At 41.0% G+C, this 26,918-nt stretch overlaps 1 protein-coding gene and 1 long non-coding RNA gene across 6 annotated transcripts in view; one reads left to right on the top strand and one right to left on the bottom strand.

Annotated features, from left to right (window-relative positions):
• LOC145436055 (uncharacterized) overlaps positions 1–26,918 on the bottom strand; it is a 307,559-nt gene that overhangs the window by 218,130 nt on the left and 62,511 nt on the right. The window lies entirely within an intron of this gene.
• LOC145436034 (uncharacterized) overlaps positions 11,207–26,918 on the top strand; it is a 34,975-nt gene continuing 19,263 nt past the window's right edge. For 4 of the 5 annotated variants that reach the window (XM_080313325.1, XM_080313324.1, XM_080313323.1 and 1 more), the window contains exons 1-9: positions 11,207–11,387; positions 13,870–14,006; positions 18,221–18,385; positions 18,989–19,065; positions 19,368–19,473; positions 23,536–23,636; positions 24,213–24,326; positions 24,901–24,945; positions 26,809–26,853. In XM_080313325.1, coding sequence (XP_080169451.1) covers positions 11,310–11,387; positions 13,870–14,006; positions 18,221–18,385; positions 18,989–19,065; positions 19,368–19,473; positions 23,536–23,636; positions 24,213–24,326; positions 24,901–24,945; positions 26,809–26,853 — 868 coding nt within the window. In that variant the 5' untranslated portion in view covers positions 11,207–11,309. The remainder of the gene's footprint in view (positions 11,388–13,869; positions 14,007–18,220; positions 18,386–18,988; positions 19,066–19,367; positions 19,474–23,535; positions 23,637–24,212; positions 24,327–24,900; positions 24,946–26,808; positions 26,854–26,918) is intronic. The other variant, XM_080313322.1, reaches the window with a different exon arrangement.

Raw genomic sequence — 26,918 nt, 5'->3', positions numbered from 1 at the left:
ATATCCCTTCATGGAGCGTGCAAATGCATTCATCGCCAAGTCGATATATGCAATTTATAACCCTTCCACCAGAGAACCGAACTCTCTGTTTCAATGCTGGGGCAAGCAATAATAAAATTGCGGTAACTTTTGCGTTACAGAGGCCATTATCACTATGAGCTCTGAGTAATATGAGATGAAGTCTGGGCTCGGGGCCATTTTTGAGCAAACCAATCAACCATTCTCCTTTCCTTCCATGCCTGGGGCCCTGCATCAACAGTTACAGAAGTTAGCTTTGTCAAGTTGATATTTTCGCTGGTCCCACGTTTCCCCAGACAGCATTTCCTCTGCATATATGTCCACTCTGATAAAATTCAACCACATAATTAGTTATGCAATGTTGGTGGATTTGTTCGAGGTTGGGTTAGAGCAGTCTACGCGGCAACGTGTTTCAGAACATGTGACCGACTGACATTGATGTTTACTCCTCTGGACACGAGTGTATCTTCGAAATTTGTCAGGTGGTGTGTCCTTGCTGCTACGTTCCGGAAACAGAAAATATTTGCACAGTATGTTAAGGTCTTATTGAAATCGCGCCTTCTGTAGCAGATTTATTGGATTTAGCGATATTCCAAGTAATTTTGAACGATGCGTCTGTATAACGCCGTCGGCAATCTCAACAACCGTTCGCAGTGAGTCAAACACTCTTAAAAAGTGCAGGCCTACCACGTAGCGGGATTCTTGAACCAGAGTCCAGCACAATACCGATTCAAAACAATAATAATCTGAAGTCGAGCATATATCAAGAACCGAGAGCACATTAAAGCAGTGTTGTTGTTGTGGTGTTCATGGTGTTTGTCGGCTACTATGGTCATTTACACCAGGCCGATATTCTTCATAGGCCTACTTCTTTCGTAACAGCCGACTTTTAGCACAGTCCCCTTCTAGGCTTCTTGTAAGACACCGCTTGCGCGGATGAGGTGACGAGGAGGGGCCTAGATAAACCTCCAACGCTTAGGTATTGGAGCAGTGGTTCTCAAGCTTTTTCAGACACACCGCCTTTTTTGATAGAGAATACTTTCGTGCCCCCTTATCGTCATAAAACAAAATGAAACCAGAATGCTACAGACGGCTAGTTTGCTGGCATGGACGGTTATGACTGTTGATGAGAGAATTCTCAAATATGAAACTCGGAATATATACACAGAGAAAAAACTATGAATTGAATATAAATTGCGCGCAGTGCGAAACTTTTTTTCCAGTTGACCGCAGCGTTGCACCCCCTTCAGATGCTTTCACGCTCCCAAGGGGTGCGCTTCCCAGTTTGAGAACCACTGCATTCATGAATGAGTATAAAACGAAACAGAGACGGTGCGATAAAAGAGCGAATAGTATCTAAACTAGGGTTACCATATTTTTATAACACAAATTTCGGAACGCTCTTTAGCGCCCACTAGCGGATTTCAAAATGAAGTATGAGCACATTGATGAATATGACGTCACACCAGCAAAGCTTTGTCTATCGACTAGAGGTGGTCACGATCCGGTTCAGGAGTATGTGGTTGTGTGTTGTAAGTTGTTACCAGGGTCGAAGCCACATTTTCAGCCCCCTCCCGCCCAAATAAACATTGATCTTGAGCCCAAAGTACGGTAATCGATGCAGCTTCTGAGGGCTTACTATATTCATCTGGTTTCTATATGCATCTGGTTGTTAAATGATTTGAATGAATTATGTCAATAATATTGGTTCTTCCATATATTACTAATTTGATCCTCTCTCCGCCCACATAATCAGAGTTTGCGGTAGAGCCGGTGGAGGATGATATGACTTCGAAAATGCAAGGAGCGTAATTGTACAATGTACATGGTTAGGTCATGTCCAAACGCCCTAAACCAACTTTATGAATATACCGTTATCTTGTGATTGTAATTATAATTAGACATAATTATAATTAGACTTATTTCTGTAACTGAATGTTATTTTTATTTATTCATTTTTGATCACAGCTTGTGCGAGGGTGGTAGTCCCCATATTAAAACCAATATATGTGATACTAACTAAATCGCGCGCAGCGCGAAGAAAAATTTCATGTAGCATAAATCTGCCCGAAAATAATATTGTTTATGTTGATTTAGGGAAAAATTATGAGTTCACTTCAAAATTCCGGACATTTAGGCATATTTTAGAAATTCCTCCCGGACGCAGTTTTAAAGGTGAAATTCCGGACATGTCCGGGAAATTCCGGACGTATGGCAACCCTAATCTAAACTAATTTGTTACAATACCGTGTCAGCAATAATTGCGTTTATAATGAAAGATGTCACGGGCCGTAGGTTGAGAACCCCTCCTCTAGGCTAAGAGATGGGACACATAACATTTTCAACCCAAAAAACGGGACACGGCCAAAAAAGGTTGAGAACCCCTGCAGTGGTGACATCGGTTTTTCATTGTTTATCAGAGATGAACGGATTTGAAATTTCAATGTCCTAATCCAATCCAAATCCGAAGTTTCTAATCCAAATTTTAGTCCTTTTCATTGGTATATTAGCAATTTTATCAGTTCAATACACCACAAAAATACGATACAATGAAAAGATAGGAAGGTGTCGAAGCGTCTAGGAGTAGTCTATAGAATCAGACACCCACCTTGGCCTAGGTCAGGGGTTCTCGGCCATTTTTTTGGCTGTGGCCCATTTTCCGGTTTGAAAATGTTCTGTGGTCCATCTCTTTTCAAGTCATAGTGCATTTTAATGTGTGGTAGGCTTATCGCCGTCGATATGGCTATTTCTTTATAATATACACATGTTTCTTTTATTACTTTGTTCAGAGTTCATATTTAAATGTCGAACTGAGGGAACACGAAATCGCGCCAAGCGCGACGACAAATTTCAAGGTAAATAAATCTCCAACAGACAATACCAACGAAATAATTATTAGCAACTTTTAGAGCTCTCCCAATTGTGGGTTATGGTGCGAAAGTTTCGGCCCTGCAATATCGTATAGGGGAGATGTGGTACCGATGGATCAAAAATTGCAAAATGATCTCTGACCCTCAAATCTTCAGCCGAGAATAGCAGATCTTTTGTTTTCTCAACACTTCGATACAAGCTCTACGTATCGCGGACATTTACATGAATATGCGCCTTTTCAAAAAATATTTATAAACGTTTAAAGTTTGTTGCTCGAACGTGTCATCGGTCCCCACCCGGTGGGTCCAAAGGCACACGACCATGGGACCTATGAGACATACGCCCAAAAACTCAAATTTGTTACCTTGTTTTGTTGTGTACTATAAGGTAAGCTACAGCAAGCCAATAAAAAATGTTTCGTCGCGACCTTCAAGAATAAAATAGATTATACCAACTCAAATGTTGGCATAAAATCATGTTTTGATTTAGGCTACGCCTAAACTTACAAAATTAATGCCACATATATCCCGCAAATGGACGTTTTGACTTTCAAATACCTCGTAATAGCGATAAAACACCACAGGTAACTATGATTTACAGCCTATATATGTAGGCGAGTTTCTGTTGTTAAGTGATTAGTTGGTCTATCTATTTTGCTTGATTTGGCTATGGTACCATAGGTCCCCAACCTCATAAATATTGTAATTGACTTGAAAATAGTCCACTCGAGGATGGTATTGATTCAAAAAATATGTGCTATTATATACCCTGATACAAACCCTACACTTCACATCAAAAATTATGGCGGGTTTGTAAGTCTGAAAGGTGATATAGAAAAATGCAAATGTCGATCCAAATTTACTTTACACCCCCTAAAACGTAAATCATTCGTCACAGACCCCATAACTCACGCAGGTCGAATTTTTTTGCATGCGAGGAAAGATTCTGTCAGCACGTCATTGTATACAAATTCACGGAGTCTAATCATGGAATTATCATGGAGAATTCTTCAAGTATTTTCGGTCCCAGTAATCCATCGGTACCACATCTCCTAACTCTTGCGTACATCCTCTGTTCCACTCAAGTCGCGAAACCCAATGATCCGTTCCCCGCATTCACTGTGTGATTGGGGTTTAATTCCACTCTGGTGGGGAATACTATACCCATTGTGGGCCCGCTTCAAATAATTATTTGATGAATGGGATACTACTGAAGAGAAGCGATTTTTTTTAATATGCTAGTAATACAATGTAGTCCTACATATTATATGTCTTGTACCTTTCCAAGTTACGATGTAATAACATTAAATCCAATGATACCACCAATTCATGTGACTCTTGCATTGTATACAACGATTTCAAGCCCGGACATTTTTAGACCGACTTCGAAGACTATGTGCCAACTCCTCAATCCAATATGACCCAGCCGGGATACTTGGATATTCATCCCAGCATTAACTTTCAGTTATTATATAACCGAAATTATTTTCGTTGCTGTTGGCCGGAGGTTGTCATAGCTGGGGGTACAAAAGCCGCCGTATCAATCCCCGCCCATTTCGACTTGTACATTCGTGACTCCATACGTAAGTCTCATCAGAGTCGGATGAAAAGCTTTATGTAGCATACGTATAATTCGATAAATTCGATATATTTTTTCAATGAACAAAAGAAAAATGCAACTAAACTTTCACGAATTCTAAAATTTTCCAAATAGCTCTGTGGCCCACCCAAATTACTCCTGTGGCCCACCCTTTGAGAACCCCTGGGGCGATGTAAAGAGGATGCATGCACACTGAATGAAAAGTAAAAGAAGTTAGTATAGAAAAACAAGCGACAAAAAAGGGGGGGGGCATGTCATGGACAGCGAGATCGATATGTCAGGTCATGGCCCGGTAATATTGAGGATGGACTAGTATTTATTTAGTAGTAATTGCTTGTGTTTCGACTTGAATGTGGACATGCTCGTGGACTACCGGATAGCTGGTGGCAAACTGTTCCACACGTCAGGTCCGGCATATTTGATAGAGCGATGATCTTTTCGGACGATCATATGATATTTTGAAATTTTGTATATTCCAATCCTAATCCGATATAAACTTAGAATTCCTTTAAGAAAACCTACATTTTACGGCTGTGAAAAAAAAAATAAAAAAAATAATAAGTGCCTAAGTACATCAAAATACTCTGGTAGGACGAAACACTTTGTCACCATTCGCCACATTCTCTCCGAAAATTGGTAAATCCAATCGTAAACAAATTTGCAATCCTAATCCGACAAAATTTCACAAATCCGGTTTTCTCAAATCCTAATCCTAATTCATGCTCAGTTGCTCACGTCTTCTAAATTTATTATGCCATTATTAACACACCAAGAAAACCCCTCATTAAAAAACCTGTAGCGTAACCTGGGTCATGGACCAGGACAGCGTATTTACTATGTGTGGTATAATCGGGTCTGTTCATCGCCGCCACTTCTAACTAAATGCAGTTATCTGAGAATTAGTCTGATGTTCCTGAGGCAAGTTTTGCTGGGTGGGTCAGTAGCATTTGTATGTTGCGCAATACTCATGCAATACCGTTTCTACTTTTTCATCCGTTAGCAGCCGGTCAAATAAAGCAAGCGTTGGAGTACGTAGCTGCAGCTGCTGTTGCATGCAGCAGCATAGTAGTTGAGCTATAAAATGAAAAGGTCACATCGGTTGAAAGTTGCTGGACTGCGTGACCAGAGTGAAGTTATCACACAAAATTCCATCACACAAAACCGAGGGTACCAACTAAAGGTTACATGTGACATACACTACGGAAGTATCACCAAACTGCGAAAGCAAAGGCGGACCCGGATTTGCATACTCACATACAATAAAAAAAAACGTGCGGGAACTCTCGCCATACCAAATTTCACACAAATCGGCCATCGCAATCGTGAAAAATTATATTTATAATCGTGCTAATGTATATATTTCAACGAAATATGCAATAACAATCACGTCAGTTAACTGATAAATACCATTTTGTAACCGACTACTGACCATTGCTCAAGATGCACAAGCGTGTGAACTATATTCTTTTCAAATTTCAGCGAGATCCAATATTAGCAATAGGGTCGAAATTCGCCCCCCCCCTAACCCACATCCCAGGATTCACGTCAGATAACCGATAAAACGACTTTGTAACCGACTTCTGACCATCACACAAGATATATCAGCATGTGAAGTCTATTTGTGTCGAATTTCATCGAGATCCAATGTTAGCAATAGGGTCAGAATTCACCCCCCCCCCCCATCGCAGGATTCACGTCAGATAACCGAGAAAACGACTTTGTAACCGACTTCTGGCCATCAAACAAGATGTATCAGCATGTGAACTCTATTTGTGCCGAATTTCATCGAGATCCCATGTTAGCAATAGGGTTAAAATTCGCCCCCCCCCCCCCTCATCGCAGGATTCACGTCAGATAACCGAGAAAACGACTTTGTAACCGACTTCTGACCATCCAACAAGATGTATCAGCATGTGAACTCTATTTGTGCCGAGAGAGAGAGATTTTTTATTGATTTGTCCAACCGTAAAGAAAACATCATTGGCACATGCAACAACAATATATGAACTTACGGTATAGGACAGGGTGTGACCGATATGACTCTGGGTAGGGTCAACTAGTCTGATCACACCCTGCCGAATTTCATCAAGATCCCATGTTAGCAATAGGGTCAAAATTCACCCCCCTCACCCCCCATCATGGGATTCGCGTCAGATAACCGAGAAAACGACTTTGTAACCGACTTCTGACCATCACACAAGATGTATCAGCATGTGAACTCTATTTGTGTCGAATTTCATCGAGATCCAATGTTAGCAATAGGGTCAGAATTCACCCCCCCCCCCACATCGCAGGATTCACGTCAGATAACCGAGAAAACGACTTTGTAACCGACTTCTGAGCATCAAACAAGATGTATCAGCATGTGAACTCTATTTGTGCCGAATTTCATCGAGATCCCATGTTAGCAATAGGGTCAAAATTCACCCCCCATCACGGGATTCACGTCAGATAACCGAGAAAACGACTTTGTAACCGACTTCTGACCATCAAACAAGATATACCAGCATTTGAACTCTATTTGTGCCGAATTTCATCGAGATCCATTGTTAGCGATAGGGTCAAAATTCGCCTCGTCCTCATGTCTCGCGCAATTCGAACACATACAGGTTGGAAATCACTGTAGTAAAGTATGTCGTCATATAGACCGTGTAATTCGTAATTCAGCAGTGGCAACAAACAATTAGGTTTTCTTTCACAATAGCTGCTCTTAGCTGATAAATAAGCACTGACATGGACGTCAATAATGTCATAGTCGAAATAGTAAGCGGTCATTGTCACCCCATAATTGAATGTCTGCTTCTAAATCTATTCCATGATCGGTGCATTACGAATTACGCAGAGGCGCACCTGAAATCTGGAAACTAGCTGACTGTAATAGCTACTAAGAGTAACCATGACTAATGGGTGACCCAGTTGCCGCTTGCATATGGTTAAATTTGGTTTTGATTTCCACGATTGCCCATTCAACATTATTGTGTTTGACTGCCTGCCGTGCAGCACGAAACTTCGTTGAATAGGTTCGCTGCAACACTCTGTTTGGAAATTTTCCGGATTTTATCAATAATAAAAAAGGTGTCAAGCCGGAAACAGATATCGGCATAGAGTCGGAATTCGAAAACAATGCCCTTTAAACGAAAATGGATTTTGACCCTATTGCTAACATGGGATCTCGATGAAATTCGGCACAAATAGAGTTCACATGCTGATACATCTTGTTTGATAGTCAGTTACAAAGTCGTTTTCTCGGTTATCTGACGTGAATCCCGTGATGGGGGGTGAGGGGGGGGGGGGGGGGGGGTGAATTTTGACCCTATTGCTAACATGGGATCTCGATGAAATTCGGCACAAATAGAGTTCAAATGCTGGTATATCTTGTTTGATGGTCAGAAGTCGGTTACAAAGTCGTTTTCTCGGTTATCTGACGTGAATCCCGTGATGGGGGGTGAATTTTGACCCTATTGCTAACATGGGATCTCGATGAAATTCGGCACAAATAGAGTTCACATGCTGATACATCTTGTTTGATGGTCAGAAGTCGGTTACAAAGTCGTTTTCTCGGTTATCTGACGTGAATCCTGCGATGGGGGGGGGGCGAATTTTGACCCTATTGCTAACATTGGATCTCGATGAAATTCGACACAAATAGAGTTCACATGCTGATACATCTTGTGTGATGGTCAGAAGTCGGTTGCAAAGTCGTTTTCTCGGTTATCTGACGCGAATCCCATGATGGGGGGTGAAGGGGGGTGAATTTTGACCCTATTGCTAACATGGGATCTTGATGAAATTCGGCACAAATAGAGTTCACATGCTGATACATCTTGTTGGATGGTCAGAATTCGGTTACAAAGTCGTTTTCTCGGTTATCTGACGTGAATCCCGTGATGGGGGGTGAGGGAGGGGTGAATTTTGACCCTATTGCTAACATTGGATCTCGATGAAATTCGACACAAATAGAGTTCACATGCTGATACATCTTGTTTGATGGTCAGAAGTCGGTTACAAAGTCGTTTTCTCGGTTATCTGACGTGAATCCCGTGATGGGGGGAGGGGTGAGGGGGGGTGAATTTTGACCCTATTGCTAACATGGGATCTCGATGAAATTCGGCACAAATAGAGTTCACATGCTGACACATCTTGTTTGATGGTCAGAAGTCGGTTACAAAGTCGTTTTCTCGGTTATCTGACGTGAATCTTGCGATGAGGGGGGGGGGGGCGAATTTTGACCCTATTGCTAACATGGGATCTCGATGAAATTCGACACAAATAGAGTTCACATGCTGATATATCTTGCGTGATGGTCAGAAGTCGGTTACAAAGTCGTTTTCTCGGTTATCTGACGCGAATCCCATGATGGGGGGTGAGGGGGGGGGGGGGTGAATTTTTACCCTATTGCTAACATGGGATCTTGATGAAATTCGGCACAAATAGAGTTCACATGCTGATACATTTTGTTGGATGGTCAGAAGTCGGTTACAAAGTCGTTTTCTCGGTTATCTGACGTGAATCCCGTGATGGGGGGTGAGGGAGGGGTGAATTTTGACCCTATTGCTAACATTGGATCTCGATGAAATTCGACACAAATAGAGTTCACATGCTGATACATCTTGTTTGATGGTCAGAAGTCGGTTACAAAGTCGTTTTCTCGGTTATCTGACGTGAATCCCGTGATGGGGGGAGGGGTGAGGGGGGGTGAATTTTGACCCTATTGCTAACATGGGATCTCGATGAAATTCGGCACAAATAGAGTTCACATGCTGACACATCTTGTTTGATGGTCAGAAGTCGGTTACAAAGTCGTTTTCTCGGTTATCTGACGTGAATCTTGCGATGAGGGGGGGGGGGCGAATTTTGACCCTATTGCTAACATGGGATCTCGATGAAATTCGACACAAATAGAGTTCACATGCTGATATATCTTGCGTGATGGTCAGAAGTCGGTTACAAAGTCGTTTTCTCGGTTATCTGACGTGAATCCTTGGATGTGGGTTAGGGGGGGGGGGCGGATTTTGACCCTATTGCTAACATTGGATCTCGATGAAATTTGAAAAGAATAGAGTTCACACGATTGTACATCTTGAGCAATGGTCAGAAGTCGGTTACAAAATGGTTTTTATCAGCTAACTGACGTGATTATTATTGCATATTTCGTTGAAATATATATATTAGCCCGATCATAAATATAATTTTGCACGATTGCGATGGCCGATTCGTGTGAAATTTGGTATGGCGAGAGTTCCGGCACGTTTTTTTTATTGTATGTGAGTATGCAAATCCGGGTCCGCCTTTGCTTTCGCAGTTTGGTGATACGTCCGTAGTGTATGTCACATGTAAACTTTAGTTGGTACTCTCGGTTTTGTGTGATGAAATTTTGTGTGATAACTTCACTCTGGTGACTGTGTGTGGTTGATTACGTGCAGAAAAAAATCGAACTAAAAAGTAGCCAAACATTATTTTCGTGACCACATCTCAGATTGTTTCCAAGTGCTGCTTTCTTCAGTGGTGAAATTTGTGCTACTAATTTCAAAAATAGATACATTGTATAGGCCTACTGTGTGCAGATGTGCACTGAAACCCACTGAAATGAAACCGACTTTGAATACCATGCAGCATTGCTTCAAACCAGACTATGGAGAAGGTGGTTGTTTTAGACCGGAGTGGATTTGGTCGATTTAGTGGCCATATCACCCGAAACTTGCCGTTTATTTACTTCATTATTCTGTGTAAGAAACCCTCGTGTCACTGTCACAATGACACGCAAGTTATTGCCGAAAACAACCACTGTTTCCGTTTCTGGGATTTTAACAATAATTAAGGATAGATTACAGAACACAAGGAGATGCTTCATTGGTTGTTCCCAGACATTCTTTACTGACCACTTTGAGTAAGGGTCATTAGCTTGGGTTAGGAGTTTTAATGAGTTATGCACGTCAATTGTTAAGCCATTTCTCTTATTAGTGAGTGTGAGTGGTTAAACAAATATAACCCTCTACCCAGAGATCAGAGCTACCGTAACCCATCATCCCAATAATCCCAACCCAAGCTGAACCAAACCAGTTGCTTAGACAGTGAAAAATATCTTAGAACAACTGAAGAAGCACCCAGAAAGGAGAGTGGTTAAACAAATATAACCCTCTACCCAGAGACCAGAGCTACCGTAACCCATCATCCCAATGATCCCAACCCAAGCTGAACCAAACCAGTTGCTGAGACAGTGAAAAATATCTGAGAACAACTGAAGAAGCACCCAGAAAGGAGAGTGGTTAAACAAATATAACCCTCTACCCAGAGACCAGAGCTACCGTAACCCATCATCCCAATGATCCCAACCCAAGCTGAACCAAACCAGTTGCTTAGACAGTGAAAAATATCTCAGAACAACTGAAGAAGCGCCCCGAAAGGAGAGGTTCTGTTGAGTTGACTTGATGCAATTATACGGCATATTGCTCATAATTTCGCCCCTGTTCCCCTCTTTGGTTTCAAACAATCGTGCCTTGGTTGAACACGTATACCCTACCAATTGTTGCATAATCAGATGTAGGCCAGCAGGCCCATAGAAATATTATGAATGAATTATAATCGTGACAGGGCACCAAAATTTCTCCAGAGTCATTGCGGCAGGGGATTTTGATTGCAAAGCCAGTTTTCTCAAATTTTTGCATGGTTTTGGCGGAAAAGTCCAAAAATAGAAAGATCCGAAGAATATATTCCAATTACGATATTATTGCCTTTTTTCTATTCAGTATTTAATTATGGGTCATATATTTTAAATATTTTATATAGTTATTGAGCTGTTATGAGAGCTTCATATTCACATTATGGGAGTATTTAAAGTTATGAAGACAATGTTAGCTGCTACATCAATGTCTTTTCTCCTTGCTGCTATGTCCTTGCAGGTAAGTGACTTGTTATTGTAGAGTACTGTGCCAGACGTCTTGGTTTATTGGCACTTCTTGATTTCATTCTCATAAACCAAATTTATACCTGTTTCTGCTGCAGTTGTTTTATCCAAGTCTCTGATACTGAGAGGGAACTCTAGTAGTAGTAGTCTTTGTGCACACACACCATTTATTGAGGTTCTACTGCTTTAGGCTACTGATTAAAACCTATTTCTTGTGCTGTCTTTTTATCCAAGTCTTTGATATTGATTTGATTTGAAGACGGTGCTTGGAAGGCACGGTCGCAATGTCAGCTCAGGCGGTTCATAGTCCTTACCAGTTACTATTGTACCACGTCAGACGCCAGACTGGAATCGGTGGTTGTTTTCGACAACATGTTGTGCGTGACAGACAGATTTCTCGCGTGATTGGAAAATTTCATCCGCGTGACAGAAATATTTTTCGCTCTGATTCAATACTGAATTACTTATTAAACAACACAATGTGCTAAAATAGACCTGTTATACGCCGGACTAGGGCTACGCCGTTTATTCCCTGTTACGGAAATGCCACGCTTGCTTGAGTTCATTGTAAAGCGCAAGCGCCTTATTCTGGATCTAGACTCTGTTATCGCTTTGTGACGTCATCATAATTCATTAACCGGCGTGATCAGATATAAATGCTCGCGTGACGTTGCGCGTGGCGTTGCCACCGATTCCACTCTGGGTCAGACGGACAAATATATTTCTTATGATGTTCCATTTTCGAAAGAACAAAAATGAATGGCCAAAATAGCATATCTCAAAAATCTTGACTCATTGACGAGAGTGGAATTGATGGAGAATTTGGCACTTCTTCGTTATTCCCCACACATCGAAAAAATGATCCCCATGACATCAATAAATGTTTCCCCATGAACATAAACATAAAAATTTATAAACGTCAAAATGAATTGTTTTTCGCGTTGGGGTGGGATAGACGGATATTAGGGATGGGGGAGGGGGATATTAGGATGGGTTAGGGTTAGGATATCCTAAGATTAGGGTCGGAGATATTAGGGATGGGGATTTTAGGGTGGGTTAGGGTTAGGTTAGGATATCCTAAGATTAGGTTTGGGGAGATTAGAGTCGGGAGATATTAGGGTGGGTTAGGATATCCTAAAATTAGGGTTGGGGATATGGGGGAGGGGAATATTAGGTTGGGGTTAGGATATCCTAAGATTAGGGTTGGGGATATTAGGGATGGGTATATTAGGGTCAAAGATGGGGTTAGTATATCCTAAGATTAGGGTTGGGGGTGAAGATTACAATATTCCAAACCCTAATCTTGGGATACCCTGACCCCAAATTTAACCCTAATTTCGGTATATCCTACCTCAACCTTGACCCTAACCTACCCTAGCACCCGCAACCCTAATAATCTTAGGATATCCCAACCTTGACCCTAACCCACCCTAACACCGCCTTCCCGAACCCTAATATCTCCGACCCCAATATTCCCTTCGGACCCTTCCCACAACCCTAATATCTCCCACCCCGACGCTAATATTGCCTTTCCGACCCTAATATTCCCCTAGCGCTAATCCTAGCGCGAAAAACAATTTATTTTGACGTTTATAAATTTTCACATGTTCATGGGAATCATTTATTGGTTTCATGGTGATCACTTCTGGATGTGTGGGGAATAACGAAGAAGTGCCGAGAATTTTTGGTTTGACTTACATCATTGTTCAGTAGGGTTGTTCAAATATAGCTATTTTTTCCAAATTTCACTCGCTTAGTGATAAAATTGTCAGGTTGCCTAAAAAACGCTGCACCAAATTTGGGTCGATTCCGACCAGTAAAAGCTGTGCTTGAACTTGAAATTTCGACCATTTTTAAAATATAGTAGTGCAGTGGGCCGGTGGCTGATTTTGACACTTCGGTATGACCAAACATCCTGTTCCAGGCATGTCCGAAGATAAAGTGATGCTTATTTCGTGGATTTACAACTTGATAAAGGCCTGTGATAGAGTTTGAATCATGAAATTGCTAATTAATGAAAAAAAATTTGACACTGATTTGTTGGAAATCATTCAACGGCATTGAAATAGCCTCATGAAAACGATGGCGATATAATTAGCAAATATGCTATTATTCTTTCAAAACTGAAATACGGGACCATAAAGAGAAAATTAATTTTAGTGTGAGTCGATTACTAGCAATGAGCAGTATTAAATAAGCCCATAGACGAAGGTGGCATTCTGAAGTTATTGTACATCTGCATTAGTTTCGCCAGGATCTGGCAATGATTTCTGCGTGTGTAACTAGTTTGAACGCACCGACTGATAGTCCAGTCTTTTAGCAAACAAGTGGTGTTGATCAAAATGTTTGAACTGTATTCATGGTGTCAGTGGGATTTGTTTCAGTGCTGTATTTTATTTTGTGTCGAGTCGGCAACCAACCGTGGAATAATTCTCTAAACCCGGCATTGCACTGACCTATTATTTTACTCGCAACAGGCCGAAAGTCGGCCCGACGGCGTTGTCTATAATGACACGTGCAAGATGTGCCCTTCGATGGACCGATGTTATTCTGTTAGTATAAAAGTGTGGTGTTGTGACTGTGACCCTGGGAAGTACTTGTTACGGAATTGCAGGTGACTGTTTATTTTATTATATACAGCAGAGGTAGTCGATGGCACTACGTCTCTTATGGAGAACTCTAGTATAGCCTTCATCCACATGCACCATTTACTGAGGTGGATATGCTGTAAGACCAGTGGCCCAGAGTGAATGCCAGCGCCCCCTAAGGAGCGTTTACGAACTCGAAGGGGGCACTAGTTACAAACTATGCGATTGGGAGGGGCCTGAGAGAAGAAGGGTGCACTGAGAGTGAACTGTGGCTGTATAGACTTTGGGAAACCAGGTCCGTGGGGTGTTGTGCAAAAAAATTGGGAAACACTGTGTTGGACTAAAATTACCACTTCTATTTCAACTCCTTACTTTATGTGCTTTTTGCATTTAGTCGGGTAGGAAGTAGTTTATGAGTAAGTTTAGATCACTTTCATGATTGAAATTGCCATGACAACTAGACAAAGCAAACCCTGCGTGGCGGTAGCGGATTATGTATTGGAAAATTACATACAGTACCTTGTATGTTTATTTTCATTAGTCGTTTTCTGTTAGCCGTGAAGATGAATCTCAAACTATCAGAATCACGGACAAAGAAAAGTCTATGACACCTCGTCCTACTATCTACTTGAATACTTCTCAGGCCTGAAAAATTTTACTTCTACTTCATATAAAATTTTGCATGCTCTGAAAATTTCCATTTCTACATGACCAGCCTAAATGATCACTTCGATCTGCCCTGTATTTCCTAAATGAAATAGGGCTAAGTTCTACGCTGAGAGTGAAAGTGAAATGCTATTCTAGAAGTATATTGGCAAATTCTATGCGTCACGGAATAAATCCAAGTTTCCCAACCCGAGGAAGATGGCCAGGAAACTACTTGCTCTGTTTGGGTGAACATACATTTTCGACCATGAACATTAACGAGACAAGGCTGCGTTCCAAAATAACTGATGTTCACGTGCAGTCTTTAGTAAGGGTCTCTATATAGGACATGCAGCCAGAGTTCAAAGAACTTATTGACAACTTTTGACTGACCACAGTTGTCAGATTGACTTCGACGTCTATTGGTAATAAATTTATTAAGTACTGTTTTTGGTCTCTATGCTTTGAACTTAACGTTTGCATTACGGTTGGTACTAATATGTATAGGTGGCTATATAGGCTAAACCAGTGGTTCTCAAGCTTTTTCACTGTGGGAGCCATTTTATGAACCTCAACTCTGTCGGGAGCCGCATGATGGCACGAATAACGTAATTTATTGAGAATAGAAAAATATCATCAAAAATGGTATCAACGAAATGGTGTACGGCTAAAATAGCGACGGCCTTAATAGCGACGGCCAAAACACCGACTGGCCACAACAGCGACGGCCATAACAGCGACGGCCAAAACCGCGATTGGCTCAAACAGCGACGGCCAAAACAAATACGACAATTTCCCCAGACGACACTGTGACAGCGGGCACTCCCCATACGGACAACTTCCGAAACGACGTTACCCAGCCACGTCCCTTCACCGATGGTATACCGAGGTATACCCTTCACCGTTGAAGCCGATTGCGGATGATTTACAATTTACATTCTTCCAGATAGTAAATAGATAGTGATCACCACAGATTTAGCGTCACAACATGTTTATTGAGACTTAATCCACAATCTTTCTGAGTTCCGAGAGCATGTGAATTGAGTTTGGATGAACAAGGCGTGACGCTAAATCTGTGGTGATCACTATCTATTTTGCAACTTAGTGCGAAACTTGAAATTGAATTTGATTTTTCACAAGTTTGTCATAACGAGGTTTCATCGTGGAGGAAGCTGTGCACAAGAGCTGTTTCAGATGACGATCAGTCAATCGGTTGCGATATTTGCTTTTGATCCTCACTAATTTGCTGAAAAGGGCTTCACATACATAGGTTGAACCGAACATGCAGGCATTCTTCGATGCGTTAGCTATCAGGTTGGGGTATTTTTCTTCAGGAACAGCACCCCAAAATTCAAGGAGTCCATTGCTTTGAAACAACAGTCGCAATTCTATATCGGACTGCAAGTCCAGCAGTTCCATCTGAAAAATATCAGGGGCAGTGGCGGCATCTACTGCCATTGGGTTTGAAAATATATTCATCAGGGGTACGGAATGATGCATTCCCTCTATTCGACGTTTAAACCCGTCAATCAAGGTACTAATAACCTGGTCATATGTTTTGAATGATCCATTCTGTCGGTGGTTTGAAAGCGTTACAAAATGTGTCGTAACACCCTCCTCTAGGTGCTTTCTCCAAAGACACAATTTCTCAATGAAACCAGACACTGTCCCGTACCAGGCGTGACAGAGCTTGTTATTTCCTTGTAAGTTCCGATTTAGTGACGACAGGTGTGAGGTAATATCCACCATGAACGCCAAGTCAGCAACCCAGTGTTCGTTTCCCAACTGAGGGATGTCTTTCTTTCCTTCGACAAATATTTTAATCTCAGGAAGTAGCGCGTAAAATCTTTTGAGGCATGCAGCTCGGCTTAGCCATCGTACAGCGGTGAACATGATCAAGTCTCCATGGTCAGCATCAATATCGGTGAGAAAAGCCTTGAATTTTCGATGGTTAAGTGCGTTTGCTCGAATCCAATTTACGGTCGATATTACTATATCTGTCACATTGGACATCTTTAATGATTTAGCAACAAGACTTTCCTGGTGTATAATGCAGTGTTGCCAAGTCACAGCGTCAAGATTCTGTTCAGCACGCCATTTGTTGACGAGTCCTTGAAGACCTAGATTTTTGCCGAGCATTGCTGGGCAGCCATCTGTCGCCAATGAATATAATTTCGATGGGTCTAAATGCGCTTCTTGAAGAGTAGCATGAAATTCACGAAACATGTCGGTTCCCTTCGTTGTGCCATGAATAGATCGCAAAGTAAGAAACTCCTCGCAAATCTTGAAATCTGGCATGACTCCCCGGATGAATACAGCTAATTGCTCTATGTCGGTAATGTCGTTAGTGCTGTCAAGAGCAAGCGAGTAGTAAGAAAAATCTTGCGACTTGTGAATAAGTTGCTCATGCAGATCTTGGGATATGCAATCGACACGACGCGTTACTGTATCATTGCTAAGCTGCAATTTTTTAGCTTTCTGCTGAATGGCAGGAGAACAATTGTCTTCGGTAAACAAAACAATAGCCTGCTTCGTAATTTCGCCATCAGAATATGGCTTCATATTGCTGGCCAATAGATGACTGATCTTATATGATGTTATTGTTACCTCTTCGGGTTCTTTTTTTTTTAAAAACATTTTTCCTTGTTTGCTACGCTCTGCTTTCAGACATTCTAACTTCCGTTTCCTTGATTCACCTTGATAGACGTCGTATTTTCCCGCATGTGTTTTATAATGCCTCTTAACGTTGAAAGATTTTACACCGTTTATTATTATAGGGCACAGAAGGCATTTCGCTTTGCCGTTTTCCTCAATTTGAAAATACGCCTCTTCCCATTCACTTTGAAAGGCCCGATTTTCTTGCACAAGGGTGCGAGATTTCTTTGCAGGTTGATCTGAACCTGACATTATCATTGAACCAAAGTCTCCGATATTTTCTAACGCTATCAAGATCAAAGCAAAGAGTAAGAAAATAAAGTACCTGCAGTTACCCCAAACGTTGATTGTCTTATTGACCGAGTCTCTTGTCACCCGTATTCTAATATGAGCCGCCGTCTCGAGCGAAATAAACTTCGCCCGTCTCATTACAGACACCTGATTAGGCTTAGGTCAGACGGTCAGAGCCTTCAGTAAAGCAGTAAAGGTTCGGATTTAAAGCCTACCGAAATTACTATCGGTAATGTTACGTCACAACCCGTACAACTTGTATTACGTAGGATTCTATTGTGATCAGGGAATGACCTTCGCGTCAGTAAACGTGAACATAAACGTACATTTGTTGTGTTGAAGGCGCGATTTATTTATGATCATGAATAATTAGAATTTCCGTAGAAGCATCAATGATTTCACATCGTTAGTGAGAGCCGCACGGAGAGCAGTCGAGAGCCGCATGCGGCTCGGAGAGCCGCGGTTGAGAATCACTGGGCTAAACCATTAATATAGGCCTATGTATTCTGTAATCCGGCCCGTCAAGTACTTCATTTTCCCATATCCGGCCCGCCCACCGGAGAAGTTGCCCGCCTCGATCTACACGGACATAATACGAGTACAAAGATTTTGAACAATGCCTGAAAAGTTTTTTTAATCCTTTGTTCAGCCAAATCAGTAGACCGAAAGAGACTGTGTGTGGAAACTGTCCTGATCAAACTTACACGTCAGTTCCAAATCATCAGGAGCAGTGCAACGCGTCTAGAAGCGTGGAATCGTGCGTACCTTTGTTCAACACTGTGTTCAAGCGGGGCAATGCATCGCAAGATAATCGGTAAGCGGTTAATCATAACAGCCTGACTTCAGCTTCTCTGTTTAACTAACATGGCTGTTTTCAATAGGATTTTAGGAGGTAATGTTCAACAAATGTTATTTGATGGCTTCGTGTTCAATGCGTTCTCAGTCGCAGAAACGTTTGTCAGTAACAAGAGTCAAAACATTGACCTACGATGACAGAACCTGTTCTTCGTAGAACAATCTTCTGGCTTTTATCAGATAATCTGAGTCACCAGATATTTTCATGTGTAAAATCAAAACCGTTTTATTTGCACATGCATTCCAGCTGCAGTAGTGTTCATTCTTTCCCCACAACTATGCAAATCGTTATACTTTTTATGATCATTGCACTTGTGTTCAATGCCTTAGTGTAGGCAAGGCATGGTCTATTCCTATATTATTATTAACACTGCGCCACGACTACTCCAGAATTTTTTATGCTTGATACATGAAAATACCAGCATTCCAGCAATGTTATCATTGTATGTCTATTGACTGTTGTTGGCTGACGGCGATTGACGGTATTACGAATTTCCTGTCCTAATATAGCACTGATGGACTTACTCGGTGTAACCCGACTATAGCTTCGTCACATTTTCAGTTGCGTATGCAAGAGCGGATTTTTCGCAAAAAGTCCCGAAATCGCGGGATGCAAGCCACATTTCAAGTGTCCCGTAGGTAAGTCAGTGTCTCAGTGTCTGTGACCATTGGAGTGGGTGGAACAACTTGAGTGCTCGAATTCAAACCCAGTCTTCAGGGCCATTCCATACATATACAACCTATGTTTACACCATTACCTTTGCCAATCTCCTGATATTTGGCACACGCATAGATGAGCTAATTCCGAACAGGACGAACTTTATTTTATGAAAATTGGACATTTAGGACAATAGTTGCGTCATTCTTAAAATTGACAATTTTACGCTCATTTTGTCACTTTGATAGCAACCTTACTATTGTTTGTTGTATCGGTATTCCAGGTTTTGGTGTTAAATTACCCGGCACTGCGGCCACCGACACCTTTTGCGAGTATTGCAGAGAGGGAACTTGTTCGAATACAGAGTCGGCGACAGACCGATGCAAACCGTAAGTGATGCAAGCATTTCCTTAATAAGCCTGCAGAGGTCAAATGTAATGAGTGAATCATTGAAAAAAGAAACCTGACTCATTGTTTAACATCGAGCCCTTGCTTTTGCTGTTTGCAAGTGCAAATGTAGCTGTTTTTTAGATTGTCCAAACATATCCTGCTTAATGTAGTGCGATAGTAATGTCGTATGTTTTCTTCTTGGTGCAACAGTTGCATTGATTCTATTTTGTAATGGGATCGGATCGATGACACCGCTCGATTCAAAATTTCTGCTGATTAATAATATTAACTTGTACACTAGCACCATGAAGATGAATGGTTCATAATGACAATGAAATAGCACTTATATTTCATGTTAAGGTGGATATCTTTTATTGGCTTGGTCTGGTCTTCTCCGGGGTTGCCATTTATTCGTTTTGACTTCTAAATTGTTGAAATCTTGCCATATTTTCCGTTGTTTGGTCAGAGAAACAACCATATTACGGCCAAACTCTATTTGGCCGTGAAAAGGAATAGATCTCACACATAAATTGTCTGGCAGTACAGCTTACTACACAGACGATACACCAAATGGCCCCAAACAAGCTTTAACCGTCTATACGTACGCAGTTGTGACTTATTGTAATGTGTAGTATTATTATGCAGCTACCCTTATTCATTTTTTCATGACAGTAATTGTTCATAGTACTAATAAATGCCAATGCAAAATTACAATGCCATTTATGACGGCAATGAATGACTAGGACCTGGTCATAGTACTCGGGATGCTTGGTTGACATGTTTTTGTGTGATCTGACAATAATATCTTTACAAATACTGGTATTATTTTTTGCCATACCGTGGGCAAGTTTAGACATGAGCATTGTGGCTATACTAGGTTAGTATTTGGTCGGCATGAGGGACTTGTCGCAGCCATAATTGAATTCGAGATTAGATATAATATAGTCAATGTTCCTCATGATCCCCTTAAGTAGGACCCTTTTAACTAATAAGGGAATTAATCGCGAATCAAATGAAAGACTTCAATAAGTACAAAAGTTCTTGTGTTCTAGATACAGTTTGAACAAAAGCGTAAGGCTACTTTTACTGATTCAAACATCACTATGTGCAGTGGGCAGTCTGTACAAGTACCGGTATACAGAAATACTCGTTTACTTTGGCTTATCACTGCTGCTTCTAGGCTCACTTCAATTTGACATTAGGTAAACACTTATATCTCGATGTAGGCTTATCTTGGGTGTTTGACCATTCAATTATACAGTCCGTTAGAATGTAATCTTGATGAGAGTTTTTCTCTGGCAATCATTGCAACACACATAAATATGAATACAGAGGCAATTGGCTGTGGCATGTCTGTGAGGTGCATTGTAATTGCATCTAGGCTTGAAGATTTGACACTTTTATGGTGAGCTTCGAGATTTTTTTAAAAGTCACCCAAACTCGCTATTGTTCAAGTAACTCCATTTATGGTCCCATATTGAATACTTGACTTACCATACTGGTGATGATGATGGTACCGTGGTATTGTATTGTGACACAACAAATTCAATAACTAGTCCAATCTTGTTTCGCAGTAAAGTGGTGTATTTTGATTTCATGATGGTCGTAATTTTATCCACGGGATAATCGGAAAAGCAATTGAAAGTAAGGTACCAAGGACTGGATATAATTCATGTTAGAATCAAGTATTTGAGTGATTTGATCCTGAGTCTAGTGGTAACCTTCGCGGCGAGTATTCTTGTACCACCTAACGTAATGTAAACTGTAATTTTTAGCTAGAAAACGCAAAAATATCAAACAATTAGCATGCCCAATTGCCCAGATTTGTGCTACAATAGACATAGCCTGTAACATGTATGGGAACATGCTATACGACCAACTGAGGTTTTAGCGCTCACATTGTGAGAAGAATTTATTAAAACAATATTTTAAGTTATTAAAAATAACACTTGTGGTAGTATAACAAGCTCATACATTCGTTACTTGAAAATATGTAATCTCACTACTCAACTCAAATTAGGGTAGATAAACTGTTGTGTCCAGCCCTAGTAATTGAGAAATATAAAATGAAGCAACTTTACTGCTATAATAAAACTGGCTTTGGTATGTGTGATATAATAATGGACCAAAACTACTTGTTGGTGAAGTTTTGGATTGTAACATGGCATCTATTTTTGTTTAATCCAAGTCATTGCTATTCATCGATTAGGCTACTGAGCTCTCATCGCCATGTAAGGTACAGTATCACATATCACTGTGAACTGAAATCTCAAAACTGTAGTGGTAATCCTTCACAAAGTTAAGAATCAATCTGATTGTTTCCAAGTTATTTAGTATACTGTCTTTTGTGACAAGTCATTGTTAGCCGCCGCACCTATTGTGTGCTTAGTGTCAATATTTGATATTGATGCGATGTATGGCAACACTGTAGTAGAGTTATGCTGACGAATCAAAATCAAGCCTCTGGATATTACTTATAAGAGAATATTCTTTGTTTTGAACCTGAGATGTGTTATCTATCTCCCAAATTAAATTTTAGATTGCTCATTATGACTCAATCTTGTGATCCCATGGAATATATCACTTCTGTTATGACACCAACTGCTCCGTGACCATGACTTGCTCTGAAATGGACTGTTGCATGCCTGATACCACCGTGATTGCTTGTGACAATCGAATTCTAATTGCTTTGTCCGGGAATAGATGTGAGAACATTATTTAATAGCCTATATGCCGTACTGTGGTAGCAGAAAATGAAACGCAAGTTAGTTTGAAAACACATCCCATCATATGCGTTCTTAGTGCTGGTTTTCTGCACAAATGGCCATTTGAGATTATATGACCCAACTTTATGCATTTGAACATGTGTGCTAACTTCTGTCTTGTATTGGAAATATTCATCCCACTGCATCGCTCTGATCTTAAAGGGTCCATGCTAGCTCTCTAGGCATAGGGCCTAACGGCCGGCCTATCATTGTGATTGATCGCGAAATGTGAAATACAAATTCATCTCGGGTGCCGGTATGTCTTACAAGTTCGGTGCAATTGAAATGAACCTGAATATTTTTGGCTGAGACTCCACACGGGTAACCTTCAGCAACTGGTAGAGAATTTGAAAGAACGTTTGTATATCAACAAGTCAACAATTGTATCAGAAGTTGGGTAAGGCAGAAATAGGGCTCATATCCATTCAAGAATAGGTAACATCAAACATCAATATCATAATGGAAATCCAAGATGCTGAAAATCGTACAAAGAGGGCCGAGTACTCAATTCATGATTTTATTGAATAGTAGCAATAAATGTAATGCAAGCGATTGCTCAGCTGATATTACAGACTCAAGGAATTATTTTCACATTGGTGTGATGTGATGTAAATCATGGTTATTGATAACCAAATTGATTAAGTGAGTGCCTTGTGAGGCGCAGGCCAGTTTTGGCATCTATCTATCGCATATAGTTCACTTCAGGATTGATTGTGATATGCATAATTTCACCTCAAACATGAAAAATTGTTGTCATTCTATAATTTTTACAGCTCCGATCAATGGTGATCAGAGGTGGTCTGTGCATATCACTAGGCCTAGCGTAGTGCAGATAACTGTTTCAATGCTATAACTTTTGTTGGTGGTGTTGTTGGTACGGTAGACTGATTTATGGTATTGTGAGACAAGAAACTAATTGGTTGGCCTAATCTTATATCAAGGGAAAGTAGTGTGATGGCCATTCATAGCTTAGCAGTCGGTTTTCGGGTCTTAGCCTACTTTCTTGAACTTGATTGGAAATCAAAATATCCAAATGTTAGACAGAGATTTGGTGTGATTACCAATAAAACCATGAGTGTGTCAACCTGGTGCCATACCAAGTTCAAAACAGGTGAATTGAAGTAATCTTAGCACGATTAGACACGACACTCAGGATTGGATAAATTACCACAACTGAATCGGTATCGTGGTAATTGAATATTAGGATGTGTAGCTTTGCATACGGTAGTGCCATTCTCATTACCGTAATCTATAAAATTCTTGTGAAGGGTTCATGTGTTTTTGCTGACTTTATAGATGCAACTCTTCAGCACCATCTCCTGTGCCAACTTCAACGCCGCTGCCAGTGACAGAAACTGCGGAACCCATTCCTACACCAGCTCCTTTATCTGGGCGAAGTAGGTTTCTAACTGGAATATTTGAATACTTATATCGAATGGATTGAAATTCTATTGAAAGTTTTCAATCGATCGAAAATCTTATGACTTGTATTTTCAACACTACATAGCTTTAGCAATGCGTTAGCCAGTTGGTATTATGATTAGATCCAGGTGCAGCTACAGAAAGATGTAGGTATTGGATGCTAGTTCGCGGTTTGAAAGTACGTTGTCCACGTATTGTTATATGCGTTCACAATTTACATATTTACCCACAGAATTGTCATAAAAGCGCTGTGAGAAAGTTGTGGTGGAAAATCATCAAATTATCTACTGTGTCATAGTAGCCTATTTGGTAATATGTTGCAGGTATCATGTTTCTTTTCTCGTCGCATAAACATTACTTATTTAAATTTTCCAAGTCATTCATACTACTATAATGTCATGGCGAACGGTACACGACTCCAGTCGAAGCATAATACTCCATTCGGAGTCAAATGAGTCTGGTGCCACGCCTCCGGAGTAAAATAACCGAGTTACCACGTCAGCATCAAAGTATTGACACCACCTAACCGGCATACGTTCTTCCCGTTGTAGGTATTGGAATTGGCATGGCGATCATGCTTGGAATTGTGGTCCTATCGATTGTGTTGATACTGATTTATTGTCGCTGGAAGAAGCTGAGGACGAGGAAAAGAAGACGGGATAAAAGTAAGCCTGTTTGAATTTCGTGGGCCTTGTCAAAATAGTAGCTACTGCATGCTGAAGCACCCGGCATGACAACCTGTGCATAGTAGACGCGTCATTATGCAACGAATGTATTGGGTGTCATGACTATTGACTAGCTGTCTAAAGTGGGACAAAACAATTCCAATACTTGAACATCTGGTAATAGTTGAAAGGGCTACATATTGCATACAGGACAATCGACCCCATTGCAACACACCCATTGTATTGTGACATGTATCAAATATTGCCACGATTTCACACACTCCAACCTAAGCGATATTTGCTATCCAATCGTCACATTAGTTTTCCCTTCTACTACATAGAGATTGACCATCACATCCTTTCGTAAATATTTCAAAGATCAAGGATGTGGTCTTTTTCTGCATTTTAATCGTCATATTGGTGCTAAATGCTGCACTTGTACCCAATTTCGCCCAGCCACAGCTGCACCCTGCAGCTATCTGGTGAATTACTTCGTGTATTCGTCAGTCTGGGTGAATATCCAGGCTATCATCAAGATTGGAGCGTTTTGGTAAGCTGCTGCATTTAATTTCAGAAGAGGAACGGCGCAAGCATGAACTCGAGAAATCCGAGAGTAAAAGTAAGAGCTTCACCTCCTATTGTTTTTGCAACTTGCCTCCCAAGACTGTGGATTCGGTTAACTTTGCCACTGATTCCGACTCCAGTGTTTCCAACTTCAGCATACCTGTAATTGTTGGCTACTCTAGAGAATTAACAGTTCATTGCATTTTTAGTTATCATAATAAAAGAAATTAAGTTTCTGAAGAGCCTACTTGAGATATTTGATAACTTCACTGCAAAGGTACTTTGTATATCATTTGAGAATGTTCTGTTCAATCTTGAAGTAGTTGGATTCGGAGCACTTTTGCAAACTCAAATACCGCTCCGACTACCATGTGATTCTCTAACTCCGAAATTTCTGTTACTTCAACTCCAACAAGTTAAAATGTCAAGAATCCACAGTCTAGGTGCCTCCTATAAACTTGTCGAACTCCTGGGCGCCTTCTGCACCGTGATTGTACCAACGTTACCTCGGTAGGTGGGCCATACAGCTGTAAAGGGTTTTGGAAGCGACTCAATTCACGACCTGCAGTGTACTCTACGCAATTTTACAAATAGAAAAAACCTGGTCCTTCAAATTAAAAACATCTGAGCGATTGGTACACATTTAGGCTGTCTGCCTGCTTACTCCATTCAAGTTCATGTGCTTGCTTCACATTTCGTGAATATGTGGGGGAGTAATTCTTATGTTGATGCTTCTAATATGAAATTGAAACTGATTATATCGTGCGTAACAGGCCTGTTACAGATGAGACTGTTTAGGCGATGATATCTTGCGCACCTGGGCTGTTGTAGATGCGATTGTTAAAGGGGCACTGCGCTCTAAAAATGATGTCGTCTCAAATTGAAGGTAAAAATGAACAAAAATTTTTGGCCGTAGCCATATCCTTCAGAACGCCACCGTAATGGAGCTGCAATTTATTGAAATTTCTACAAGACCAGCTGCCACGGCTGCTTAACCCGCTACATGGCACGATGTCTTCATCGTCGCACTTGCTCGACGCGATAAGGCAGTCACGCAGAGAACGAAACTTAGACACATTTCCTTCATTACATCGGCTGACAACTATCTAAAATTCGTTCTCTGTGTGACTGCCTAATCTCGTCGAGCAAGTGTGACGATGAAGACATCGTGCCATGTAACGGGTTAAGCAGCAGCGGCAGCTGGTCTTGTAGGAACGTCAATAAATTGCAGCTCCATTACGGTGGCGTTCTGAAGGAAATGGCCGCGGCCAAAAATTTTTGTTTGTTTTTACCTTCAATTTGAGACCACATCATTTTTAGAGCTCAATGACCCACTTTCGCTCTCATACAAATGGCAAACCAACTCAGCAGGAGATCGCGTGCTGTGGCAATGCTCACACTAAACTGATAAATTGTTGTGCCCATGCATAATGCACAGCCCAGACTTTAGGACAATGAATCATGCAAATTTTGCGCATCGTACATTGGAAAATTACTCATACTTCTACGCGAGTAGTAACGCTCACTATTTTGGCCTACCGAGCTGCTTACTCAACGAGGTAGGATTGTATTGGTGATTGACCTAGGGCCACGCAGAGTGAGTGACACTGCTAATCCGATTTATCGTCCCATCTTCAACCTTGACTTTGTATAAATATATTGAAGTCCGAAGACTTGGTGTTTTTCTGAATTTACATTGCAATGGTGGTACCCAAACGATCAGCTTCTACTTAGTTTGACTTAGCTGCAACTCAAAGCTCTTCAATCAAATCATACGTTGACTGCAGTATGAGAAGGTTGATTTGTTGCGCTTGGAGAATGTCTCCTCGATGTAGCTGAATTCAACAGTGAATTTTCCTGGATGTAACGAAGATTGTGAAATGTTGAAAAGCTCTAAAAGAGACGTATTTCATTTCAGAGTCGGAACGGCAAAGGCGTGCAGTGGCGAAAACGGAAAGTCAAAGTAAGAAAATTATTGTTTATTCTTCTTGAACGCAACACCTTGTCCAATTACAGGTACCTTCCAGG

Source organism: Botryllus schlosseri, chromosome 3 (genome assembly GCF_051294905.1).
Source record: "Botryllus schlosseri isolate E-star chromosome 3, Bs_hap1, whole genome shotgun sequence".
Classification (NCBI taxonomy): domain Eukaryota; kingdom Metazoa; phylum Chordata; class Ascidiacea; order Stolidobranchia; family Styelidae; genus Botryllus; species Botryllus schlosseri.
This window is presented reverse-complemented; position numbering and strand designations above follow the sequence as displayed.